Source organism: Micromys minutus (genome assembly GCF_963924665.1).
Source record: "Micromys minutus genome assembly, chromosome: 13".
NCBI classification, from domain to species: domain Eukaryota; kingdom Metazoa; phylum Chordata; class Mammalia; order Rodentia; family Muridae; genus Micromys; species Micromys minutus.
This window is the reverse complement of record NC_137982.1, coordinates 6,461,818-6,482,617: the sequence shown is the minus strand read 5'-3', so window position 1 is coordinate 6,482,617 and position 20,800 is coordinate 6,461,818. Positions and strand designations below refer to the sequence as shown.

The 20,800-nt window shown below is 50.6% G+C and overlaps 1 protein-coding gene across 3 annotated transcripts in view; it reads right to left on the bottom strand.

Annotated features, from left to right (window-relative positions):
* Positions 1 to 430: 430 nt before the first annotated feature.
* The window catches only part of PTPA (protein phosphatase 2 phosphatase activator), a gene marked incomplete at its 3' end in the record, with an annotated part of 29,665 nt that continues 9,295 nt past the window's right edge, over positions 431 to 20,800 (bottom strand). For 2 of the 3 annotated variants that reach the window (XM_080927056.1, XM_080927057.1), the window contains exons 4-10: positions 15,257 to 15,382; positions 13,676 to 13,793; positions 11,426 to 11,525; positions 10,524 to 10,648; positions 9,040 to 9,140; positions 4,947 to 5,054; positions 431 to 1,817 (exon numbers count right to left, since the gene is read on the bottom strand). In XM_080927056.1, the coding sequence (XP_080783182.1) occupies positions 1,740 to 1,817; positions 4,947 to 5,054; positions 9,040 to 9,140; positions 10,524 to 10,648; positions 11,426 to 11,525; positions 13,676 to 13,793; positions 15,257 to 15,382 (756 nt within the window). Of the gene's footprint in view, positions 1,818 to 4,946; positions 5,055 to 9,039; positions 9,141 to 10,523; positions 10,649 to 11,425; positions 11,526 to 13,675; positions 13,794 to 15,256; positions 15,383 to 20,800 lie in introns of those variants that run through there. The other variant, XM_080927058.1, reaches the window with a different exon arrangement.

Here is a 20,800-nt window from a genome sequence, read left to right as displayed (position 1 = left end):
TAACAACTGTGGATGCAAGTTTCAATGTCAGCCTCATCTTTGGGCTAGCAAGAGTCCAGAGCAGCTGTAGAAGGCTGGCATTTGGTTCCTGCTTAGCATGCTCCACGTCCTAGGCCCTGTGCCTAGCAGGCTTAGGAGATGCACACATGTCACAGTGACAACACAGCATGTGTTCTGAGCCAGGCCTAGACTCAGCATCACAGTGCCATTTATGACTGCATCCGTTTTCTGAATGAGGGTCCTGAGGTTCAGAGTGGCTCAGAAACCTACCCACAACCTTGCTGCTAGGAGTGAGCAGGGGGATGGCTGGGATGGGAACACCCCCGTCTGTTTTAGTCACTGTCACATATTCTACCCCCAGAGTCAACTGGTAAGATCTGCTGGGGAACAGTCACTCAGACGGGTCAGGAAAAGATGTCTCACACAGGGGACAGGTGTAAAACAGAGGCTTTAATCCAAACAGCAAGGAAGGCGCAGGGCTGGGGACCCAGGAACAGGGAAGGGAGCCAGGAAGGCAGTGGCCTGGCCCTGGAAGGCTGGCACTGAGCCTTTCCTGGGAAACTGCGTGTGACTCTGATGACTTCAGTCCCAGCTCTGCCCAGATCATAGTTAATCCTGGCTAAGCCCCTGGGTTGTGCTTCTCAGTGTCCACTCCACAAAAGCTAAGTGGGCACAGACAAGATGGGCAGTGCAGAAGGACAAGCTCAAGTGGGACAGGGAAGCCTGCAAGGTACCAGCTCAGCCACACACTGAAGAAAACTGTGACTGTGGCTTGGTCCCCTAGGCAGTCCTACCCATTCTGAGTGTATGCCCAGGCCTAGGCCAGCACTTATCTCATCTCACAAAGGGAAGCAGGAGGAGAGGACTGCTGCCTTCTTTGCCCTCCCACACAAGCCACAAACTGACCCAAGGGAGCAGAGCGGCAAGCCAAGGGCCTCAGATGAAGCTCAAGACCACTCAAAGCAGGCAGGAGGCAGCAGACTCAGTAGGCCTAAGACTGGAGGAAACTGGGTTTTCCACAGACACACCAGTCCAACTGCCTCCCCTAGTTTACCTCTTCCTGCTTGACAGTTCTGCAAAGTCAGATATCACTCAAGCAATGGGCTGTCCCAGGAGCCCAGGGCAGCTTCCATACCCTGCTATCCCCAGGAAGAGAAATGTTAACAGTCAGAAAACCTAGCAAAGCCAAGGGCCAGTGAACAAAGTCAGCATGAGGATGGACACAGCTCCCCCAGGGCCTAGGATGGTACCTTGAGAAGACCAGCCTCATCACCCCAGCCCTCCCCATAGCTGATGACAGCCTCACTCTCCAGTCCCATAGCAAATACCTAGTGGAACACATGGCTAGCGGGGAAACCGGCCAGCCCACCCCTGGAGGTGTGGCACTCCTGCTCTTAATGAGGGAGACATCACATCATGGGAAAGAAAGGAAAAGCATGGGAAGAGCAGGATGTCCTTGTCTCCTCCACACGGGTCTGGGCAGGAGAGAAGGGAAGCAGGAGCACAGGGATGGGCAGGGCCTGGGACCACGTCCAAGTCCCTCTCTTCTTGCTTGTCCACCAGACGGACAGTCAAAAACTGGCCACACTTTGGTCAATTTCCCCAACTCAGGCCCTGCTTAGCACCCATCTCAGTAAACAGCCTCTCATCAAACAGAAAGAACACAAGGTGGGTGGGAGGGGTGTTGGGTCAGAGGGCACAGGAACCTGGCCAGGGTGGCTCTGGTAGTTCAGCCTCTCCTAGCCTGACGTGACTGGATGGATGGGCAGCAGGCTCCCGAACTTGAAGTGTTGGATCACAGGGAACTTCTCCAGGCACTGAGAAAGGAGGGGAAAACCAGGGAGGTGTGAGGCCTGTCTTGCCTCTTGTATCCCCAGGGACCCAGACAAATATGAGGTTTCCTACTGCGCCGCCTCTATGGGAATCCACCAGACTTAGGAATGCACCTAGTCAGAGCAGCCCCTAGCCTCTGAGGAAGGTGCTCTTGTTCATTTGTCTCCACCTCCCACAGCTGAAGCCAAAGACAGGTAGCCGAGAGACATCACTTGACCCAGAATGGAGGCAAGCCATAAGAAATGACAAAGATCCCCACCTTAATCCTGACCCAAGCAGTTATGGGGACATCTGAACACAACCAAAAAGAGGCAGGCCTACTTTCTCAAGTCTTTGGCCTCAAAGGGCATCTTGACTCTTCAGAGTGAGACAATAGGAACAGGCTGACACCCCTGCCCTGCCTTGGCAGCAGTCCCTATGATGCTTATGGCAATAACAGTGACAGCAGGCAAAGGAATGGGGACTCCCTGAGCCCAGTTCAGACCCCTACCAGGGACCCACAGCCCGAGCCCAGGCCCTCAGACTATCTTTGCTGTCTCCCAGGATAAGAATGGGACCTGCCAGGCTGTCCTGGCCTCCTCTAACAACTCTCGGTGTGCTTGGGACCTGTAAGCTGCTGGGGAACAAGACTTATGACCTCAGAGGTGAGGGGCTGGCTCTAGCTGTGGTCCAAAAAACCTGATGGGCTCACTCTCCCTCACCCCAGAAAGCAGCTTTAGAAGTGGGAGGGGCACATATGAGAGCAAGAAGAACAGAGAGACTGAACTCAAGTACAGAACCAGGCCTGAGCAAAGAAAGTGGCAGGGGGTGCAGTCTGTCCGGGGAGGAGCAGCATGTCCAGGCCTGAGGCAAGGCAGCTGCCTTGGTGCTTAAGTCATCAGGAAGTGGTGGGAGTTTGGAAGGCACCCCCCAGGGCCTGGAATTCCAGAAAGGGTCAAAGGTCAACCCGCCTCAGGCTCTCACAGAAGAAAAGCCAGAAAGGCAAGTGGGGGAAGGGCCTGCAGGACAAGCAGGAGCTAAATTGGTAAGAAGCTGCTGGGGTGGAGAAAGTCCAAGGCCCCAAGGCAGCAGAAGCAACTAGAAGGGCTTTTCTCCCATAATTTTGCCCAGTAACTGGGCCTGGGCTTTAGAAACCTGGCACCTCCTGACCACTCCCTGATCCAGGCTAGGTAGTTGGAGGAGATTAGTCCAGGTATAGTGATGGCCTTCCTTATAGAAAGAAGAAAGATCCCCATCACACAAGGCCTAGAAAGGCCCTGGTACTTCTCTTCAAAATACCAGGTCAGGGAACTAGACAGTTAATTGCATATCCTGAGGCTGCCTAATGCCAGGCCTGACCAGACCCCTGTTGGCAGCTCAGAGGTCTTCCCTGTGGATGGAGAACTGGGGTGAAAAAGTAGGTCCTTTCCTGGGCCCTCTTAGTGCAGGTTTATAGCACCCCATTCTCAGAGACTAGAGATTAAGGGCACCAGTAAGAAGTAGGTACACTGCCTGAAGGTGGTGACACGTGCCTTTAAAGTACTTGGGAGGGAAAGGCAGAATCTCTGAGTTCAAGGCCAGCTGGTCTATAGAGTGAGTTCCAGGACAGCCAGAGCTACACAGAGAAACCCTGTCTCCAAAAACAAAAGAGAACTAGGTGCTACAAAGCCTCAAGATGCTCATGCTTGTCAGCAAGTTGTAGAATTACCCTACAAATCCACCCTGGCACAGGGCAGGTCTGAGCCAGGGCAGGGTCAGCTCCCATTTGCAGCATGCACCAGGTGTCTTTAGTCACACATCCCTTTTCAGTCAATAACTGCAGGGATACTAGCAGCACATTAAGGACCTAAGGTTTAGGTCATGGCTTCCAAGGCTTGTCTGTGTGCTGTACCACCATCTTGTACCTCAGCCTACAGATCTCCTCTCCTGAAAGGGGGGGCAGGGTTGCTGGCCTTCCTCTTAGGAGGCTGAATCAATACAGGTTTGGAGACACACAAGGACAGCAATTCGGAGTCTGAACAAGGAGGTGACTGGAGTCCTGCCTTTGGTATGGTGGTGTTGCTCCCCTGACACTGAGCTGCAGTGCAGCCTCCTGTACTTCCTGCAGTAGTAAGGCTGTGGAGACAGGACCAAGGGGAGTACCGGGCTGCTGGAGCTGGCTTGTGGAGCAGGAAGATATCTGGGTAGCTTCAGGAATGGCCTCCGAGATGAGAGAGGTATGTGGGCTGAAGTCTAAACACAGGATGTGAAGTCTAGAGGAAGAGGATTCAGGAGAACAGAAAAAGCTGGCCAGGCCTAGGCCCAAACCTGGCAGACCATGCTCTATTAACCCCTTCAAGGCCAAATCCAAGGGTGCCAGGCCAGTGGGAAATATTTGTACTATGAAATCCAACTGACCCTTCCTCGTCCCACCTCTGATGATGGATGGGGTGAGCTCTGAGCTCTGTGAAGGAGACTCCTCTTGTAAGAGCTGGGATGATGGTCAAGAATCAGAGATGGGATGCTCCAGTGAGGCTGTTAGCACAGTGCTGGGGTGAGGGTGAGTGAGACACAGTTGGATCTCACAGCCCAAGAGGCACTGCACAAGAAAGCCAAAGTCAAGTAGCTCAAAATACTGGAGGGGCCAGGCAGACAGGTAGAAAGATGTTCTCTGCCTTTCTGTGGAGAGGATGGGAGGCCCTAGGAAGGTAGGCACCTTTCAGCAGGGGAGCTTCCCAGCCCAAGGTCCTCCCAGCAGCAGAACTGTGAGGTGAAAGCAGCCCCTCCCCCATTCCTGAAGTGCTCATTCTAGGGAGCACTTCTGCCCACCTCCTCACTGTGGACAGTGACTCTAGGATCAAACCCACCCAAAGGTTTGATGTCCTAGTCACTTTGGGAGACACTAAAGTTATCAGAGCTTTGAGAGGCCTGGAGCCATTTGACAGGTACAGAAGAGCCCTGACTTCTCCAGCAGCACAGGCTGTTTCACCCCTAACTATGGAGACATGAGCTGGGCCTCTGCCCATCCATCGGGTTCTGAGGTCCCCAAGTTAGAAGTCCTGAGCTCACCCCTAGGACCAAGTGGCATCAGGGGCATCAGGGACATCAGGGGCAGGCAGGCAGGCAGGCAGGTAGGCAGGCCAGACTCCACTCACCTCTGCCTTATACATGCGGATGAGGCCCTGGTTCACTTTAGACCAGGACGGGACAGCACTGATATTCCATAGCTGGTTGGAGTGCTCTGCAAAGGGGCCAGTCTTCATCTGGAAAAGAAATCCAGGAACTAGAGAGGCAGAGGCCACCTGGGTTCTAACACTACAGAGACAGACACATACAGACAGACAGACAGACAAGACACACACACACACACACACACACACACACACACACAGAGGCTTAGCCTATAAGGCCTGCTGAAAAAATATAACCTCTCACCCACATCCTCTTCCTCACAGACAGAACAAGAGGCTCCATTCCCAATACCTATCAAATTTAGCAACCCTAGGAAAACAAAATCTCCACCCAGAGGGTAGAATGTGTTCTTATCCAGACAGCAGCCAGGCTCCCTTGCCACTCGGCAGAGTGCTTGCTCTGTAGCTGCCAGGAGGCCAGGAAAGGGGCTGTGGGAGGCCCAATGCACAGTAGACAGAGGGAGGCTCCAGAACAGTACAGGAGGAAAGTTTGTTTAGCAAGGTCAAGTGTAGGGCAGGAAAAGCCACAGCAACAAGATGAGCAGGCACAGGGAAGCTGGAAGGCAGAGAAGCACTGTCACAGTCCAACACAGTTCCGGAGGCATCAGAGCCCCAGAGCAGGAACAGGGACAGGGAAGCCTGTGTCTGCATTCTGCCAGCGAGAACACAGGGCCAGTATGCTTGTATTTATCAGCCACGGAGCTCACACAACTCCTTACTCCCCTCCCAGGTGATGGGCAGCATCTATGTTGGGAAAAGGGTTCAGCATCCAGCCCTACACTACAGAGATAGACTGAAAAGCTCAGTGAGTCTGGCAAGAAAGCAGAGACCTGGACCTTAGTAAGTGTAAGGTTCCAGAAGAAACCATGCATGAAAGTGGGGGTGACGGGCTGGAGAGAAGGATCAGTGGTTAAGAGCACTGCTCTTTCAGAGGTCCTGAGTTCAAATCCCAGCAATCACATGGTGGCTCACAACCATCTGTAATGAGATCTGATGCCCTCTTCTGGTGTGTCTGAAGACAGCAACAGTGTACTTATGTACATTAAATACATAAATCTTTAAAAAAAAAAAAAGAAAATGGGGGTGAGGTAGCTAGTTCCAGGAGAAAGGATAAGCCCAAACTTTCTTCATAGAAGGACATCACAGGCCACTTTACTGCTGTGGCTTCACTTGGTGGTCCACACTCCCACATGCCTCAAGTTCAGTATGTAGGGCAATATATAGATTTAAATTAGAAATGCTGCCATTTTTCCCTATTGCCTCTTCCCCCCACCCTGGCAAAAACTACCAATGAAAGCTTGTATCAGTGGCCCCGCCCCAGTGCTGAGCACAAGAAGCTACCAAAGCCTGCCCTGCTCCCTACCAGGTATTTGTGGAGTTTTTCCTTGACCACAGGCACCAAAGTTTATAGTGCCCTCAGCTTCCTGAGATTTATCCCAACACTCCCAAAGACTGTGGCCTCAGTCTTTCTACTTCCCCACCCTGACTCTGCAGACTTGTAGGCTGGTGCTGTGAAACAGGGTCCCCTACAGACCCCCTGAGCAAATCACCAGCTGCTTTGTCTCACAGCAGGTGCTACAGGGCTGGCTCAGCAAGGCCCTGGGGCAGATAAAGGGACACTAAAACCCTGCCTGGGGGACCAAGCCTCACTCACTAGCAGGGGACATTCAAAAAGGGCTGTCTGGCAGGCTGCAGAGCTAGAGGCAGGCCCAAGTTGTATAGCCCAGTGTGTCCCTAGAGAGGCCACCACACCCTCAAGGCCTTCAGGGCCTCAGGTCTCCCAAATCCTTCAGAAGGTTCTGCAACTCATAGAAAGAAAAAAAAAATGAGGAACAGAAAGAAACTGGGGGGTGAAAAGGCAAAAAAGAAAAAAAAAAGAAAGAAAGAAAAAAGAAAATCAGCTCGTTCTAGCCACAAAGGGAGACGAGAAAAAGCGAGAACAAGCAAGCAACTGCAGTCCCGCAGTGACCCCAGGGGAATCGTGTGAGTCAGAGCAGCCATATTGAGCAGGAAATTACTCACAGACGCTGCGTTCCTGCCTCTCCACTCCCCAGAGAATCGGCCTTTTGTAAATGGTTCCTCTGTCAGTAACTGAGGGGGATGGGCAGGGTGGGGGAGGCTCAGCACAGCGCCTTCCTGTCAGCTCCTTCCCTTCCAGCTGAAATCTGATCCCTCCCTTCCCAAAACTCCAAATTTAGAAGCCAGATTGAAACTGAAATTCTTTTCCTGCCTGCCCTGGGCTCTTAAAGGCGCCAAGGCTACATTTCCTGAGGCAGTAGGAGCCCGGCAAGGTGGGCTTCCTCTGTTGTCATGCCCACGGCTATCAAGGCGGTCCAGACACAAGACCAAGCAAAGAGAAGTGGTTTCCTTCCCAACTTCCTTGGGCTTTGTTTGGCCAGTAAAGACTTCAGGTCTCCCGGACCAAAAGCTTCTGTGCTCCAGGGTCTGAGTAAGGCCAACCACTTGCTCACGGGGTTATAAATAAAAACTGCCAACTGCGGGGGTGGGGATGTCTATATCTCTGTATCCATATCTGTCTAGCTGTAAGCAGCAGCAGCAGCAGCAGCAGCAGCAGCAGCAGCAGCAGAGCACTACATTGCCAACCCAGGCAGGCAGATCGCCCTTACCACAGTGCCTAGCAACCAACCAGAGCTGTTGACCCAAGAGCCTGGAACCAAGAGCAAACCAAGCCTTGCAGAGAAGTGCACAACAGCCAAAAAGCTACCCCTCCCACTTCCTACCTCTGTTACTGAAGCCACCTGAGTTCAGCGCACTTTAGCGCCTCCTTGTGGTTATTTGGGCTACCTTCTATGGGATCCTTTATCCCAAACTTTGGGAAAGCTTTTGGGACGTTCTACCAGCAGAAACAGGTACACACACTCAATCTTAGCATGGGATCGATCCCTAGTCTCTGAAGCCCAGCCTACCAAGCCTCCTTGTTAGAATTATTGACAGGGACGCAAGGGGCTTGGCCAGCCGCCAGAGGAAGCAGTAACAGCTTAGGCTCTGGCCTCAAGCAGCAAGCTCTGCAGAATCTGTGGCTCCTTCCCACCCTTCCCTCTTACCCTACAGCCTCCCTATCCCCTAACTGCACACTGAAGTCCTGCAAAGCTGTCTTTCAAGGCAGTGAGCCAGGCTGCCCCCAATCCTCCTGACCTTGAGCCTGCCACATTGCTGAAGACAGCATATCTCCAAGAACCAAGCAGTGGCCGCCCAGCCATCAGTCCTGGCTCCATTTGCTGACTTGGAAAAAATGTGTCATTCCCCTCTGGCCCCTGGAGCTTGGCACAACCCCGAGGCAAATGCTGACCAGAAGGACCTAGCTAGAGTCAAGGCTGCTAACCAGGTTTTTCCCTGATCAGAGGCTCAGAACAGGGAGCCAAGAGAGTAGTGTACATGGGCGGGAAGGCATGTGTAATTCCATAGGGCAAACATGCAGGGGACATGGAAAGAGAAGACAGGACTATGTAAACTTGGGATGAGACTTGAGGTACAGGCAGAGAGGAGGAAAAGTTCTAACACCCCCTAGCAGGCCCGGGGACTATGGGTCTCTTGATGAGCTCCTGGCTCTTGTTCACAAAATTCTGAGAGAGAAAGCTGGTGTGGATCCAAAGCCATGAATTTTCAGAGTCCCTGGGCCACCTTGGTGAATGTGCCAGGTGATATGGGCCCAGTGACTGCCTCCACGGGCTGCTTGTCTTTACCTCTTAACACTGCTGAGGTACAGAGATGGAACTACTTCCGCTCCTCTAGGGACTTCAACCTGAATCCATAAACACAGGGCTCTAGAGACTCACTGCACCCTTAACACAATGCATGGCATTTAGGCTTGCTGCCGGGTCACCAAGTCTAGCTAACAACTACAACTTAACCTAACAGCCCAAGAGCCCCATGGAAGCTGAGTGTGGTGGCTTATTCTCTAATCAAAGGGCAGCAGAGTGAGGAACCAACTCAGACCTAACAAAGAGTTCTGGGAGAAGGTTCTGGGAGAAGGCTGGTGGCTGGGCAAGGGGGCCCCAGCAGCGAGGCTGCCTAAAGAGGCTGGTGTGGCTCTCACCTCAGTGATGAACAGGATACACTGGAGGAACATGTAGTCCTTGTGGTTCTCGCTCACCGCCTTCTCATCCACGAAATGTCTGGGCTCCAGGTGGGGGTGGTCTGGGAAAAGTAGAGGCCTGGGCTTCAGAACAGTCCTGACTCAGCCTGAGCACAGGGTGTCCACCTTGGACATTTTACAACCACTGTGACAGTGGTATACTAGGGTAGAGCTATGGTAGAGTCCCTGTTTAGTGCACAAAGATCATAATGGGACTGAGAAGTCTGTCACCTAGCAAGGCACTCACTGTACACAGCTAGCCACTATGCATGTACCCGTGGTGACACTGGTGCACACAAACCTGGTGTGCTACCTACCAATCAGCAGAGGTGACAGACACACCTGAGCATCCACTCAACCATGACAACAATTCTGCTCCAGGTTGTCAGCCTCTGCTGTTAAGCACAATTAGAGAGTGTACACCTACCTTAAAAGTTATCTCAGCTGGGTGTGGTGGCATATACCTTTATTCCCAGCACACAGAGATAGGTGAGTTCCAGGCCAGCTAGGAAAAGAAAGTAGCCCTAGTGGAGCTAACTACACATTCCCTGGGTCAGAAAGACATCATGGTATGGGAAGCACACACCACAGTGCTCGGTGCTCATGCAATGAAAGCACACAGCTACACAGGTGACACAGGACTGTGCCTAGCAAATCAAATGCAGCTCAGCACATGGCGGTGAGACTTTGGACGGATGACTCCAGCCTTCCAGGCTCAGTCTCTACACCTACAAAGCAAGACTAAAATCCAACACGCATGCGTGCAGACACACACCCTGCCAAATGGGGCTACACTAGGTATGGTATCCTCTTGGGGTCTCTAAGAAGACTGGTAAAGTGCCTAGAATGGAAGTTCTCAGCCATTAGGTGTCTGTGTGTACTGATCAGCAGCAATTAATTCTCCAAGGAACTAAAGTGGTCAGCAACCCTGTCCAATGGCAGATCCCAAGATCTGACCATGCCTGGATAATCCTTTTCAAAGTAAGGAGCATGACAGCGCAGACCTGGAAGCACACAAGAAAAAGCAATTGGCAGCAACTTGCCTGTACCCCTGCACAGAGTTCTATCGCCACTGTGGATGACACCGATGATCACCGACTCAAAAGTGCCCCCAATTTTCAACATACACCCCACAGCTGCTGCCAGGAGCTGGATGCATTCACCTGGTCTATCCTGCATCAGGCACACCCTGCCTGGCTCCTGTCCTTGTCACTTTTCATTATCTTGGTGGCATTCCACCATCACCTCCTCTAGCTGCCCACACTGGCTCCAAGTATAAGTAGACAGCAAACAAGCTCCAGCAGTAGCTAGTCCAAGCTGGTCTAATGTTCTGCACTACAAGCTGGCATTGTGTGTCCCGGGTGGGAAGAAGGGACCCGCGGGGACTTGGAGAACACAGTTACAGCCATGAGGTACAAGGTGGAGATGTGACCACTCACTAGTACCTATAAGCTGTGAGCTGCCCCAGATGAAGGGCAGGAACTGGAAGTCATCCAGACCCCACACGCCCTGGCTGCCTGCAGGCTCCATCCTGTATGTCTTCTGCAACTTCCGCATAACCTCCAGATACCTGTGCAGGAGGGTGGGGAGGAAGGAGAAAGGTGAGAAATGGCATTCTTCAGCACAAGAAGGGTACAGGGAACAGTGAGTGACGCTAAAAGAGCCAATGGTCTTTTACCCTTTCCCTCAGATGTCTTCTTCTGCCAGAGAGAGGGACAAAGCACCACCTGGAAACTAGGCGTTATGTCATCAACTCTGGCAACTTGTAATACCCTAGGCGGGAGTCCCTTTCTCTAATTTAGGGTACCACTGGAAAGTGGGTGAGGTCCCTGGTGTCAGAAATCAGAAGTTGTAGGGGCTGGAGAGATGGTAGTGGGTAAGAGCACGGACTGCTCTTCCAGAGGTCCTGAGTTCAATTCCCAGCAACCACATGGTGACTCACGACCATCTGTAATGAGATCAGATGCCCTCTTCTGGTGTGTCTGAAGACAGCTACAGTGTACTCAAAACACAAAAGAATAAATAAATCTAAAAAAAAAAAAAAAAAGGAAGGAAGGAAAGAAGTTAGAAGGTGTGCACATGGGTCACCTGCAAAGCTAGAGGTATGCCAACACCAGGACAGTAGTGTGCCCCAGGGCTGTACAGCTCAGAGCAGGTCCCTGCATACTTGGGCTTCCTCCTGTCTTTGGTGGACTGTGATGTCAACAGACACCTGTCTGGTTCCTCTTCTCTAAGAGGCAGGCAGCTGCTACTGCATAAGGTTGTGAAAATTAACCTCAGAGCAGTGCCTCCACGTGGGAACACCAGGTACCACATGCCCTCTCCTCCCCTCCAAGGTGACTCTCACCTATCAAACACCTTGAAGACAATAGCCACCTGGTCGTCCACCCGGAGCACACCAATCTTGCAGAGACAACAGAGGAAAGCAGCAAAGGCAGCCTCATGCCCTGGGGAAGAAAATGGCCCAAGCTGATATCTTCTAGAGGTCCCCCAGTCCCCAGCTCCTCTGAGCAGGAAGGCTCATACTGAGGTGGAGACCTCCCAGTCCAGAAGCCCTGGACCTTTCAACAACCACAAGTTCGGGCACTCTCCTGATAAGCCTGATTGAGACTTCCTGCACAGGCCTTGCACCTTACTTTATGGTTTGACAAATTAGAAACCCAGCTTATTGAGCACCTACTATGTGGGCAGACACTGTCCATGCTGGATCCCAGTAACAAATGAGTCCTTGCCTCAGAGAACTCATTGTAGGGAGCCGTTTGTGCTGCACCCAAACGTGGTGCCGGCTTCCCGCAGAGAACTCGGCAAACAGAGCTGTGGCCCAGCTTAATGCGCATGCACCACATAAGTCACAGCCCACCCCCAGGGCACGTGATTGAGCTACAGGAGGATGCACCAATCAGGTAGCAACACAAGTCTCTGAGGCATGTATAGCAGTGCATCTTCTCCCCCACGAGAGAGAAGAAGAGGAAGACGAAGAGAGAGACCCCACATGGAGGGATGGCGGAGAGGCGCCACGTGGAGAGGGACCCGATAGGAGAGATTGCGGGAGATCCCGCGTGGACAGAGACTGGACAGAGAGATCGTTCGTGGGGAACTGCGCGTGAGAGGCCGTCTAGACAGTAGAACTCGGTAGGGAGTCCCCGACTCAGAGACAAGTTTCCTGCTCACGAAGCCCCTGCTCAAAGTGCTGTACAATAAAGGTTATTCCGCAGAAGAAGCTGTTCATTTGTTGCACGCCTGTTCCTAGCGGCGGGAAGCGTGGGCGTGTGACAACTCATGATTTGTCAGAGACCACAGACATTAAATATACAGTTACTACTTTGAGTTTAGCTATTTGGGAGACAGGTGGGTAACTGAGGCACATCCTAGGGGAACCTTAATTTCAGAGTTCAAGGTTTTCCCCTAAGAAAATAATGTTTGAGATTAAAGAGGAATGGGAGATGACCAGCAAAAAAGGATAGTTAAGAAATCATTTTAGCCAGAAACAACAGCATACAGAGGCCCAAGGTAAGCAATCAGTGAGTCCTCAGCGGAGGGCACGGAAGGAAGCCCTGAGCAGCATGCAAGAGCTTGCGTGGGCACTGAGGACAGATCACAAGGTAAGAGGTGCCCTCCTCTCTCCCAGTCACATCCAACAGCAACAGGCAGCTCTGCATGAAGCACTGGCTAGACCCTGGACCCTGGTCCTTATGTGGTAAGACATCTGGAGGGAGGTAAAGCCAGGTGTGGAGCTACTTCTGCAGATCAGACAGTTGCCAGACATGGATTCACACACACTCAGTTATGTTCACCTGTAAATTTCCAAATGACAGCCGGGGTACCCCACTGCCCTAGAAATCTTTTCCTAGTTGAGTATTAATTGAAGCTCTCCATATCCCAGGGTCTCAGAACTGCTGCCAGCAGCAAGAAGAACAGAGCACAGAGTTCTCCAAGGCTCTGGCTCCAGGGACGCCTTCCCCAAACAAGTAGGAGACAAGACATCCCTCAAATGCCCACTTTAGGGAAAAGAGGAACGGAAACCCTTATGACAACAGGGCTCTCCTGGCTATAGAGGCTATCCCAACGAACACTTCTCTTTAAGGTGCCTGCAACAGCTTGGCTAGAATGGACAACAGAGCCAAAGATCATCTGTACAAAGAAAATGGTGAGAGAACAGATGTGAGGGAAAGAGGGAGCTACCCAAACTCTTTCTTCTCTAGGCAGCTGCCTTTAGTAAGTGCTCAATAAACTATCTCTAGAGTGATGAGGTGCTTAAGCAGAAGCCAGTTTCACCAAGAACTGAATCAACTCTCAGCAGGTGCCATGCCTGTGGAAGTAGCGCCACCTGGTGGAATAAGATAAAACCAGCAATCACTATCCCTCCCGACCCTCTGCTGAAACCCATACCCACACCGTTCCTGCTACACACACACACACACACACACACACCAGGAGCCTGACACACACACACACACACACACACCAGGAGCCTGAAAAACTGCTGGTTGCTCAGAGACCTCCAAGACTGTGTGGAGGACAGGACAGAGAAAGCAGCTCAGGCAACATGAAGAAAGCAGCAAGGCCCCAGTCACTCAGACCCCCCAGCAGCAGGTACCTGTGCCATAGTCAATGCGTGTGGAGTTCCCCACAGCCTCCTTCAGGTAAACTGCCACTTCAGGCACAGCAGCAGCCAGGTGGGTGGGGACCACTGTGGCCACCAAGTTTTCTGCTTCCTGATAACATAAGAGACACACAGTGGTGGCAGCAGATTAGGCAGCATCTGGGTGAGCAGGCACAATTGGGAAGCATCTGCCTGGGGTCCAGGCATCGAGTCTTCCCTGCTTCCGAGGTCTGAGTGGCCAGAAAAAAGGGAGGGATCCTGGGGTGACTCTGGGAGCAAGATAAGAGATCAATTCTCCCACAGGCCTACAGAGTTTTTAAAATCAAATATTCTCTGTGGCTGGAGAAGAGGCTCAGCAGTTAAGAGTACATGCTACTGTTTTTTGAGAGTCTTTCTAGTTCATCCTGACTGTCCTGGAATTTGCTCTATAGGCTGGCCTCAGAGTAACAGAGATCCCCTTTTCTCTGCCTCCTGAGTATTGGAATTAAAGGCCTGTGTCACTGTGCCCAGCCATGCATGGGCTACCTTTACAGTAAACCTGACTTCAGTTCCCAGGATCCAGTGCTGAGTGTCTCACAATTACCTGTAACTGCAGCTCCAGTGAATTCAGCACCCTCTTTTGGAACCCAAGGGCACTTGCATGCGTGTGGTAACACGTATGTGGTATGAAGCAAACACATATTTATAAACAAACCTTAAAAGCAAGTCAACCATCTCACAACAGAATCTAAAGATACATTAACTTGGTTGATGGCAGCAGGGACATTAGAAATCTGTTTTCTATAGCTAAGCTGTTCTGATTCTGTCAGAGAATGCCTTGTGCAGAGAAAGCCCTGCAGTTCACAACTGACCAGAGTCCCAACATCTGAGTCTGTGTGCTTCGGGCAGGGTTCATTTGTGTGTGTGGCATGATGGCATACATGACGGAATGCATGGTTCACAGGTGCATGTGGTATGCTCAGAACCAAGGCTGTGCTGACACACGGCAGCAGAGGAGAGCACTGTCACAAACACTGGAGACTCACAAATGCACTTGCTTTTTTTTTTTTCTTTTAAAGATTTATTTATTATATATAAGTACACTGTAGCTGTCTTCAGACACACCAGAAGAGGACATTGGATCCCTTTACAGACGGTTGTGAGCCACCATGTGGTTGCTGGGAATTGAACTCAGGACCTCTGAAAGAGCAGTCAGTGCTCTAACCACTGAGCCATCTTTCCAGCCCTTTTCTATTCTTTTTCACAGTTGCATAGTACTCACAGGTGGGAGGTTTAGTACTATTAACTTGCCCTCTTATGATGGCACCTGAGTTATTTCCAATCTGCTGCTAATAAAATGACTTAATGAGCACCTCACACAGGACACTGTGTGACCACACCTGCTGTTTCCAGGAGTCTGGCTGGGAGAGGATGATTTTGTAATCCAGGTAAATAAAACTGCCATTCTGAAAAAGTCCCTGATTTTATGCTTAGAACCTAGACAGGCTTGCTCTGAGCACAGATCTTGCCCCATCTGGGATCACAGTAGTCCTCCCACTGACCCAGACCAGCCCACACTCTGATAGTCAGTCTCACCTGATCAAGTTTGGCATACCAGGTCCTGTAGGCTTTGTTCCCAAATCGGGAAGGCTGGTCGACTGGCGGGGTTTCATCAATCCACCTATCCAGCGTATCAAGGAGTGCCACCAGCTTCTCGATGGCCTGTGAAGATGTGACAGAGGAACCACACACCACAATGACTAGTGGCCCTGCTGGAGCCACAGAAAAAAGTCCCCTAGGCTGGCAGCTCTCCTAGCTATTCCCCCTCCTTCCCAACTGTCCAGAATATGAAGGAGGGTCACAAAGCAACCTTCCCTTCATAGAAGGAATCACACTTGGCTATCAGCCAGCCTACTAGATAGGCACAAGCACCAGCCCCAATCTTTGTTAAAGCAGATGTGATTGAAGACCTTCAGTGAACAATACATACATGAACGGAAGAGATAAAAATGCAGTGTGGTGGCTAGTTTTATGTCAACTTAATATAGCCAGAGTAATGTGAGAAGAAGAAACCTTAACTGAGAAAACAACCCAGTAGCTTGGCTTATGGGTAAGCCTGTGGTACATTTTCTTGATTGATGATTGATATGGGAGGGCCCAACTTACTGTGGGCGGAGCTAACCCTGGACAGGTAGTCCTCCTGGGTTCCACAAGAAACAGGGTGAGCAAGCCAGTGAGCAGCACTTTTCCATGGCCTCTGCTTAAGTTCCTGTTCTGACTTCCCTCAGTGATAAACTGTGACCTAAGAGTTGTAAGTTGAAATAAAACTTTTCCTCTCCAAAGATGCTTTGGGTTATGATGCTTTATTACAGCCATGAGAAACACTAAGTAAGACCATCATCATCGTTGTCATGAGCATTTAAAATCACTGTAGAAAATCCCTGTGTATGTCTCTCTCTGACAGTGTGGTGCCTCCTGTAGGTGTGCTCCAACTCAATGGAAAGGATAAAGGAGAGAGCGAGCTAAGCGTCAGCCGTCATCCTCTTCCTGACCACCGATTCTCACAATCCTTCCTCTTGTCCTGCCTTCTCCACCATGGTGACCTGCCAGAATAACCCTCCCCGCCCCGTTAAGCTGCTCCCTGTCAGGTCCTGACCACAGCAACAAGACAAGTACCTAATACAGCTAGTAATCTTGACCTCCAAAACCAACCACCACCTACGTCTTAGCAGCCTGACTTGTTTTCTCTAGTGCCTGCCACTGCTCAACAGTGTAAGAACAATACAAGAAGATAGGCCTGCCCCCCCCCCCCAAAGCTCGGACACCCAAGAAACCATTCACAGAACTTATGAAGCTCAAAAAGAAGGAAGACCAGAATGTGGATGCCTCAGTCCTTCTTGGAAGGGAGAACAAAACAAAGGAGGAAATACAAGGTCAAACAGAGGAGCAAGAATTGAAGAAAAGGTCTACAGAGACTACCTCACCTGGAGAGCCACCCTATATTATGCCTAGAAGTGTTTACTGGCAGGAACCAGACATGGATATCTCCTCAGAGGCTCTCCCAGAGTCATACAGATACAGATGAGGATGCTTGCAGCTAAACATCAGACTGAACACGGGGTCCCCAATGAAAGAGCTAAAGAAAGGACTGAAAGAGCTGAAGGGTTTGCACCCTCATGGGAAGAACACCATCAACAGCCAAGGCACTGAGGTGGAGTGATTGGGAGAAGGAGCACCTTCATGGAAGCAAGTTGAGGGGGAGGAGGGAGGAAGGGGAGGGAGGATATAACATTTGGAATGTAAATACAGAGAATATCCAATAAAATTGAAAAAAAAAGAAGAAGAAGAAGAAGATAGGCCTGGCTCCAATCCTCCATTAAAATAGCACTGAGCTCTTGGAGATTTGGGCTTCTGTTTCTTCATCCCAAATGTGAGGACAAAGATTATATACCTCCTAAGGCACAAGAGCCTGCACAGGGCGATGGGTTGTACTTACGCCTGCAAACCCTGAACCGGAACATGGACGGCCTGCTCCTTTCCCCTGCAGCACTTTCCACACCAGGGAGAACTAACGGTCCTCATATTAAATGTCTGGGCTATCTTCATATTGCACCTCTGCAGACAATACTGGGCCACAACTCTGCAACGCCATCTTGGTGCAAATCTGATGTCGTCTGTATGAAACTTTAAGAACTGGCAGCCTAAAAACCCCTCTCTCCATGCTATCCCCAAAAACAGTACCAGGAAGCAAAGCTGGTGTCACAGGTGTGGGAGCTCTCCCTTCTTATTTACAGGTCAGGTATCTATCCAGAGACACAAGTCAGTGAGGTGGCTACGATGCGCCCTCCAAGTGCAGGTGTGGCTCAGAGAAACAGGCCAGGATTAAAGACTGGAAGATGATGTGATTCCAGAGCAACTCAAGGCCAGGAAACCTTGAGAAAAGAATTCCTGCCAGGAAGCAGATCCTGTCATGCCAATGGGAATGCAGTATAAAGAGAAATTTCCTGCAAATCCTGGAACTGGGTGAGAACCAGGTGCAAACCCAGGAAAGGCTGTGGTTAGGTAGGCATGCTGAGGCCCTACCTGAAGTACTTTCAGGGGTCACACATTCTGTGTCCTCACTGGTGTGTGCAGACAGCGGGATAGAAACAAGGCAGGGAGGTAGGGCAGTGAGAGCCACAATGGCAGAGACTGGGTCAGAGTCTAGCTGAGAGACTGCCACAACAAACAGGCCACCACATTAAACTATACAGAAGGCGCTGCATCTTTATTATTAAATCTCAAATGGGACACGTAAAGCCCTGCGATATTTGGGATCTAAAAGTTATTTGTGTCTGCAGTGACTGCTGGCCAGGGTCTGTGGCTACAGGGGACTCAGAACTACAGAAGAGCCTTCTGCACAGGGTAACAATGGCCCTAAGCCTGCCTTCACCTATGCTTGAGGCCTGGAAGGAGCAAGCTGCCTGCAGGCTGAGGCCGTAGATGGCGTGGCAGAAAGATATTTTGAGCAAGTGTTGCTAAAGCCAGGCTTTGTGAGGAACCAGGTCACTAGGAACTACAGACCAAAACTCACTTCACATAACAACTCTGGTGTACAAAAGGTTGGGACATCTTAGTCCCAGAAAGCACCATGCTCTGCCTGTGGCCGTGACAAGGCACAAAAGGGGATAAAGATGTGGCTCCTGAGGCCAGTAGGAACCTGGGCCTGAGTAATTAAGACTCACAGCTCCTCCTTCTGGTAGGACTTTTGAACTCAGGGGACTGGAACCACCCCACTCTACCTCAAAGCACAAAGAATAACATGTGCCCATCCCATCCCTATAGAAGTGCCCCTTAAATTTCATGGACCACTAAAATCTTCTCTAAAATTATACTAACCAGCTTGTCATTCTGTCCCTCAGTATGCTAAAAACAAAGATGTGAAGAAAAAAAAAAACCAGGTGTGGTAACAAATACCTTTCATTCCTGCACTCAGGAGGTAGACCTCTCCTTTGAGTTCAAGGCCAGCCTGGTCCACATAGTAAGGTCCAGGCCAGGAAAGACTATAGAGATTCTGTCTCAATAAACAAACTAACTATCCTCCCCCTCCACCCCAAGATTTATTCATTTATGTATATAAGTTCACTGTAGCTGTCTTCAGACACACCAGAAGAGGGCATCAGATTCTATTACAGGTGGTTGTGAGCCACCATGTGGTTGCTGGGAACTGAACTCTGGAAGAGCAGCCCGTGATCACTGAGCCATCTCTCCAGCCCTGGTCCACATAGTAAAGTCCAGGCCAGGAAAGACTATATATCACTCTTTCTTTAAAAAAACAAAAACAAAAATTCCTCCCTAGTACTAGTATGGGTACAATCTAAAGAACAATTTGTCTTCATGGGTCTAGATAAACACTACCTGGCTCTGGTTCACCCTGTTTCAAGCGTACGAAATCACTGGTCTAGATCCCTCCACTCTCTCTTGAGCCATCTGTGCTCTACTGAGAGAACACAGGAGCTCTGGTAGCTGTGCCAAGTGGCACAAAGAAAGCCCTACATACATCCATGACTACGTGCTATGACTGGGTACCTTCTGCTGCCCCAGCCAATAAGGAAACTTCTGGAGACCAAATTGGCTATGGCTATACACCTAGTGAGGCAGGCATAGAGATGAGCAGGAGGGGCCCAGCTCAAGCAACAACATTTGATGAAAAGTTAGAGCTGAGTGAACCAACCCCCTGACATAGAGCAATAACAACAGAGTATTCAGCAGGTGCTAAAGCCCTGCATCCCACTGGCTCCCCACCTCCCTGCATGCAGCCACTTGAGGAGCCAGCCACTCTACAGAAAGAACAGGAAGAAAAACTGGGTGTAGTGATAAAAGGCTGTAATCCTAGTACTGGGAAGGTAGAGATAGGAAGATACCAAGTTTGAGGCCAGCTTAGTCTACACAGTGAATTCCAGGACATCAGGGCTAGAGCAAGACTCTAACCTTAAAAAAAGAAGGGGGGGGGTACACAGTCTCAAGGAATAGAACTGGAAATGGGGATATGGTTCAGTGATAGAGCTCTTGCCTTAGCATGTGTAAAGTGCTGAATTCTATCCCCAACACTCACTCACACTCCCTCTTTATCTCTTCCTCCCCCCCACCCCCACACACACGAAAGACAAAGCACAAAGTTCAGAGGTGACATGCTAGCAAACCCTCTCAGCCTGCCAAAAGAACAGCCCTGCAGCCATATCAACCTCTAGTCAGTAAGGATAACTCCGGAGCAGCCTTGGGAGCAACTGAAGCCCTAAAGGGATTGGTAGGTCAGTACTTGAGAGATAATTATGGCATTCTCCTTAATTAGCTCCCCTTTGATGTCTCCAGCACACTGGCACTGTTGAGCTCAGCCAGCCAGTCTATGCCCAAAGTCACAGCCCAAGAAGTCAGTCACTTGTGGGCTTGCTCTCAAGGGACAGCTGTCTCTCCCCAGTACAGCCCTAATTCCCATCTTGTAAAGAACCAGACTGGGAGGGGGGGGAAACGAACCAGACTGAGCTGGGGAGATGGCTCAGAGGTTAAGAGAACTGACTATTCTTCCAGAGGTCCTGAGTTCAATTCCCAGCAACCACATGGTGGCTCACAACCATCTGTAATGGGATGTGATGCCCTCTTCTGGTGTGTTTGAAGACAGCTACACTGTACTCATATATATAAAATAAATAAATAAATCTTTAAAAAGAACCAGACTATGTCACCCAGGAGCCAAGAAGTGACTGTACTGGGGACCTGGTATGAGGGTAAAACAGGGTAAGCTCATCCTGGGACAGATGAAGAAACTAGGCAAGGACCTTACCTAACAGCCCAGCTGTACCCAGAGGGCAGAGAGTCAAAATGCCAAGAGATAAGAGGCTCAGGGTGGCCCTGAGCCAACTGGGACATGAACCCAAGAGGACACTGGACACCTGGGACCTAGTTCTGGGAGATGGCACTGGAACAGCATGCAGACTGGAAGACTACACCTTCCAAAGACAGAGGAAGCTCTGTCCCCCAGCTCATGTCTTTCCTGCATAATCAAGTCTGTCTCTAAACAACCAGAGCACCTATTATACAGGAGGAACCTGAGGCAAGAGCCTGCCTGTGCTACTGTTCAGCACTTTTGTAAGCATGAAGCTT